The sequence below is a fragment of the Musca domestica genome, unplaced genomic scaffold (assembly GCF_030504385.1).
Source record: "Musca domestica strain aabys unplaced genomic scaffold, Musca_domestica.polishedcontigs.V.1.1 24, whole genome shotgun sequence".
Lineage (NCBI taxonomy): Eukaryota > Metazoa > Arthropoda > Insecta > Diptera > Muscidae > Musca > Musca domestica.
Window position 1 is genome coordinate 12,455,260 of NW_026712272.1, and position 5,808 is coordinate 12,461,067.

Below are 5,808 nucleotides of genomic sequence, written 5' to 3' on the forward strand. Positions count from 1 at the left end.
CTCCAGACACATTAGTCCAACGGATTGGTATCCGGAGATTTTGGTGGCCATTGTGGGCTGGAAATGAAGCGAGGAACCTAATTTTATAACTATTCTTGGGTGGCGCGTGCTGAGTCCTGTTAGAATGACCAAGGTCTGCGGCCAAAATGTTTGGGTGCCCGAGGCTTTATTACACCCTCTAAAGTATTTTCGCGATAATATTCGACATTTATTCTGATGCCACGGTCGATTAATATGAGCGGATTTTATGCCTGAGTTATGCTTGAGTTCTGGTGGCCAACCGAAGGTGCACATATTCACCTCTCTCACCTCTTTGGCAAGTAAACATGATCGTTTTTTCGGCAGTTCACCACTTTCATAAAACGCAAAATTAACGTCGGACTCTATTCAGACTTGGTACATCTCAATATTTTCATTAACTCAAGATCTGTTATAAAGATGGTAGAAATCGGACCATTCCTTCTGGTACCTCTCCCACAAAGGGTCAAAGTTTCCCATAACTAAAACGATCATAAAATTCGAAATAAGCATCCGGTTCTCTTCATATATCACACATCCAATTATTTCTACTAACCCAGGGTCTGAAGTGAAGATGGAATATATCGATCCACTGCTTCTGGTACCTCCCCCACAAAGGTTCAAAATGTTGAATAACCATGAAGCTCATAAAACGCGAAATTAACATCCGATTCCATTCAGACTTGGCACATCTCAATACTTCCGTCAACACAAGATCTGTTGAAAATATGGTAGAGATCGGACCATTCCTTCTGGTACCTCGCCCGCATATGGCTCAAGATTTTGAAAAACAAAACGCTCAAAGAAAGAGAGATAAGCATCCTACTCCCTTCGAATTTCACACATACAAACATTCTTGCCAACGCAACATCTATTGTGAAGATGATATATATCTGCCAACCCCTTCTGGTACCTCACCCACAAAGGTTCACAATTTCCAATACTTTTATCTGCCATACCATGCGAAACAAGTCGGCTATTCTTTACAAATTGCTATATCTAAATTTTTCTCTTAACCAGAAATCTGATATGAATATGGAATTCGTGATTTCGCATAAAATTGCATATAAATGTTCGATTTCTTTCAACTTTAGCCCATACCAATATATTATAGCTGTATTAGATGAGGTATGAAAATGGAATACTTCAGTCCGCTATATCTGTTACCTCATATTTCCACATTTTCCAAAAATTTGCACATAACTCAAATAAAGTATAGGAATTAATCTATATAGTCCAAATCTGACACGTTGTAATATTTATATCACTCTTAGGTCAGATACGTATTGCTAAATATTGGCCAACTGCTTCGGAACATCCTCTATAAAGGGTCAACAGTTTGAATAATCGTAACTCAAGGCTGGGGGTATACATCTGTCGGCAAAACCGACTGATACTATTTTACTTGTTTCAAGAACATTTGATCAAAAGCTCTATAGACCCAAAAGGCGACCAGGGGATTCTGTCTCTATACAGACATGGGGCCTAATTAAAAAAACGCTATTTAATTTTATGCAAAATGCACGCTCTTTTGAATTTATTTATTAATTTAAAATTACATTTAAAACATTATGATGTAATGTTAATACAATTCGAAATAGATGTAAGTGTTAGGCAGATGTAATCATTTTTTTTCGTAATAATTTCTCTGACGTTAGATGTGGTGGTTTAATTTAAAAAATATATCAGCTATTATTAATAGAAATCAATAATGTTGTTACAACACAAAATATTTCTCTTGAATGGGCAATTCCTAATGAAACTCATAACAGTATGGGAACCATTGATGAAACAACATGCCGTTGTCCTCCACCACATTTACTTGACACGCCGTGACGCATCCGAAGCTGTGGGCGGTGGCGGAGGTCCACGTTTGTGTAATTCTTCTAAATAGTTTACCACAATGGTGGTACGTTCCTCAGCAATGTGTTCCAATATCAGATACCTTTGGACATGGAAAAGAATATTGAATTAAAAGTAATCAAAAAGAGAAATTAAAGTCCTACACACCTCTTATCCATTTTCAGGATATCAAGTATCTCCTTAAGATGATTGGGATTTTCCTGTACCAATTCATGACTTTTGTGTGTGATGAGTTTACATTCTTTGAGTAGCTCCTTGAGCGCCACCTTCGCTGCCATTTGTTTGTCAACCAAATAGTCACGGAATTCGCGTTCACATTTTTCCGAATTATTATATTTTAAGTAGCGGGGATCATCTTTGATAAGTTTCTTAACATCCTTCCAACTGCTGGTCAGTTCGAGGGTGGTAATTTCATCGAGCATTTCACGGAATTTTTCACGTTTCTTTTTCATCAGACCATCAATGTGTTCGTTGAAAATTCTGAAAAAAAAAATATCCAAAAAATTGGTTCATGGTTGAGAAAGAGTGTTTAAAGTTTTCAGACGAGTTAGAAACAGCGTACAGTCTTTACAGTCTTCTCAAGACGGGTATGAAGCAATACGTCTTCTCTAGACGAGTATGGAGCAACTTGTCTTCTCTGGACGAGTTTGAAACAACTTCTCTGCTATAGAAGAGTTTGAAACAACTCATCTTCTAAAGACGGGGTCTGAAACACCTCCACTTCTATAACGAGTGTGGAACAACTCGTCTTCTATAGACGAGTGTGGAACACCTCCACTTCTGTAGATGAGTTTGAAGCAACTCATCTTCTATAGAGGAGTTTGAAACAACAACGCAGAGACCCGTATAGACGAGCTAAAGATCATGGAGTGTTCAACGATAAACTGTCACAGACATCAATCCTCTGTATATACAGGGTGAGATGAAAAAACTGCAACCAATATCAGACTGCTGTCATTTCTAAGCCACTCGTCCAACAGCTGTTAAAATTATTCCAATGACAGCTCATTATATTGTTTACAAGCATACAAAAGCATTTTGGTGAGAATTTTCCACAAAAAAAAGTTATTCGAGATGGACGATGGATTCAAGCGTGATAGTGTGACTTCTTTATATTTGGCTGGAGAACCATAAGTTAGAGAACTCCAGCATTTAAATGTGAATAAATCTTTTGTGTCTCGTTGCGTAGCCCGGCGTCAAGGAAGCGAAAGTGGACGGAAGAAAACAGCATCATCAGCAGAAATGATTCGAAAAGTAAAGAAGCGACTTGATCAAACCCCTTGTCGCGTCGCAGTGACCGAAAAATGGCTCCATTCGCTCCAAATATTGGAAAATGAGCTCGGGGTAAAGCCATTGGAATTCCAAAAAGTGCAAGAACTTACCCCGCAACGGAAAGAAAATAGACTCAAAAGAGCTAAAGAGTTGCTTCGCATGGCCGAAAGTGGTGAACTGCCGAATTTGGTTTGGTCTCCGATGAGAAAACATTCGGTGTCCAGCTGTTTGTAAACAGCAACAAAATGATCGTGTTTCCTTGCCAAAGAGGTCAGCTGAAAATGTGCACCTTCGGTTGGCTACCAGAACTCAAACGCCGGCCATGGTGATGGTGTGGACCGCCATAACAGCCGACGGTCGCTCTCCGCTCGTATTAATCGACCGTGACATCAGAATAAATGCCTAAGATTATCATGAAAATATTCTGGAGGGTGTATTAAAGCCTTGGGCTGGCAAACATTTTGGCCGCATACCTTGGACATTCCAACAGAACTCAGCACCGTCGCACTCAACACGCGCGACCCAAGAATGGTTACAAAATGAGGTTCCTCGCTTCATTTCCAGCGCACAATGGCCAGCGCAAAATCTCCGGATACCAATCCGTTGGACTTTTGTGTCTAGAGTATTTTGGAAAGCAAGGTTGGCACTAAAAAATACCAAAGTGTCGATCATCTCAAGCAAGCGTTTCGCCGGGAATGGGCAAATACCACAGAGCAACTTTCGGGCAGCGTGTGACGGTCTTATTGGCCGTTTAAAGGCCATAATTCATGCCTAAGGTGACCAAACTTATTCTAATATTTGATGCTATTTCCGACATTTTTTGCTTTCATTCAATTAAATTTAAAAAAAATGTAAAAATTATGGCGTTTAATTTTTTTATCTCACCCTGTACAGGCAGAACGGTCAGTTAGTCTCTACAGATGAGTTGATCGGCTCAGAGCCTCTGCATCTAATATTTGATGCTATTTCCGACATTTTTTGCTTTCATTCAATTAAATTAAAAAAAATGTAAAAATTATGGCGTTTGAGTTTTTTATCTCACCCTGTACAGGCAGAACGGTCAGTTAGTCTCTACAGATGAGTTGATCGGCTCAGAGCCTCTGCAGATGAGCTAGGGGAAATGGAGCTGGTAAAAATGGGACAAAGAGACCGAAAGTCTGCATAGACAAAACTGTAAGGGAGTCTGTTAGAATAGAGCAGAGGTTCTATGCAGACAAGCTACAGACGAAGACGAGCTAAAAGACCAGACGAGCTAAAAGATCAAGTCTGTAGAGTAGAGAAGAGACTGAAGTTGGGTGTCTGAAAAGCTGGTTTGTGAGGGACAGTTTTATTGTTGTCTGCTTAGAAAGGTCTCCAGAAGGTTTATAGGAAACCTCCCTAAGATTTACGGGGTTTAGATGATCTCATAGTGACACCCACCCCCCTCCTAACTATAGAGGATCATTTGAAGGTTTTCCATAAATAAAATTATCATATTTATCTTTGCCAAAAATCTTCTAGAAGTCTTCTATGGTTACATGGTCAGCAGGGAACTTCCTATTGAAAATCAATTCTCAAACAATTTTGCCATAAAAAAAAAGGAGGAGTCCTTTCATTAATTGAAGGTTTATAAATTCGATATTTTGCAGAATGTTTGTATTGTTTTACTCTACACCTACTCACCTCTCACGATCGTCACGATCCAAGAACTCAACCAATTCCCAGCGATGATCTTTGCGCAATTGTCGTTTCACCTCCTTCCAGGTGAAATCTGGATTGCGTACCAAATCCGTTAGCAGGGCATTAAAATGGCCAACGGCCTCCTCGCGTTTGTGTAGTTCACGTTCCTTATCGCGATCACGCAAATGACCGGCCAGTGTGCGTTGTACCTCCTTTTCGCGTTCGCGTATACTTTGTTCGGCTCTCAGTTGGCGATCACGTTCCTTTTGCAGGCGCTCGGCTTCTTCCTCTTCTTCGTGGTCGGTGGTGGCAGAACGTGCCTCCTCTTCCTCGGACTGGTGTTCACCTTCCTCCTGCCGGAGATCCAAGAAAATAAAAATTATTTTAAAAATTAAAATTACAAATTTATAGCTACTCACATAATCCTTGTTTTTCTTCTTCTCCTCCCTGTCCTTATCCTTGTCGGATTTGTCTTTGCGTTCCTTTTCCTTGTCTCGGCTACTGCCGCCACCGCCATCACGTTCCTTTTCATCTCGTCCCCCACCATGATGATCTTTGTTACGACTGCGACTCCTCTCCCGCCTATCCTTGTCCTTATCCTTGCGATCACTCTTGCCCGACTTACGTTCACGCTCTCTATCCCGCTCCCGTTGTTCACGCTCCTTTTCACGTTCACGTTCACGACGCCGCTTCTCCTCCTTCATGATTCGCAGAAAATCATGGAAATACTCCTCACGATACATGGAATTTTCCACAGCCCGATAACGTGAATCCATTTCGAATTTCTTTTTAATGTCATGCCAGCGGCAATGACGATCTATGGAATCGCCACGTTCACGCAACATTTCAATGAAATCTTTGCGTATCTATACCATCATCACAAGACAGTCGATCGATGTAATCGGATAGCAGCAGGAATAGAAAAGTAGAATAAAACAAAGGCGATTAGTTTTTTTCATGGATTTGACACGAGTGTGTAGAGTGGCATTCTTATGG

At 40.5% G+C, this 5,808-nt stretch overlaps 1 protein-coding gene across 1 annotated transcript; it reads right to left on the reverse strand.

The window, feature by feature from the left end:
- Nucleotides 1-1,521: 1,521 nt before the first annotated feature.
- LOC131802770 (transcription elongation regulator 1-like) lies at nucleotides 1,522-5,754 on the reverse strand (the record flags this gene model as incomplete). Its single annotated transcript, XM_059123347.1, is given in 4 exon segments — nucleotides 1,522-1,963; nucleotides 2,029-2,361; nucleotides 4,816-5,165; nucleotides 5,232-5,754. Coding segments are annotated over 4 exon segments (1,236 nt in total). The 3' UTR covers nucleotides 1,522-1,836.
- Nucleotides 5,755-5,808: the final 54 nt, after the last annotated feature.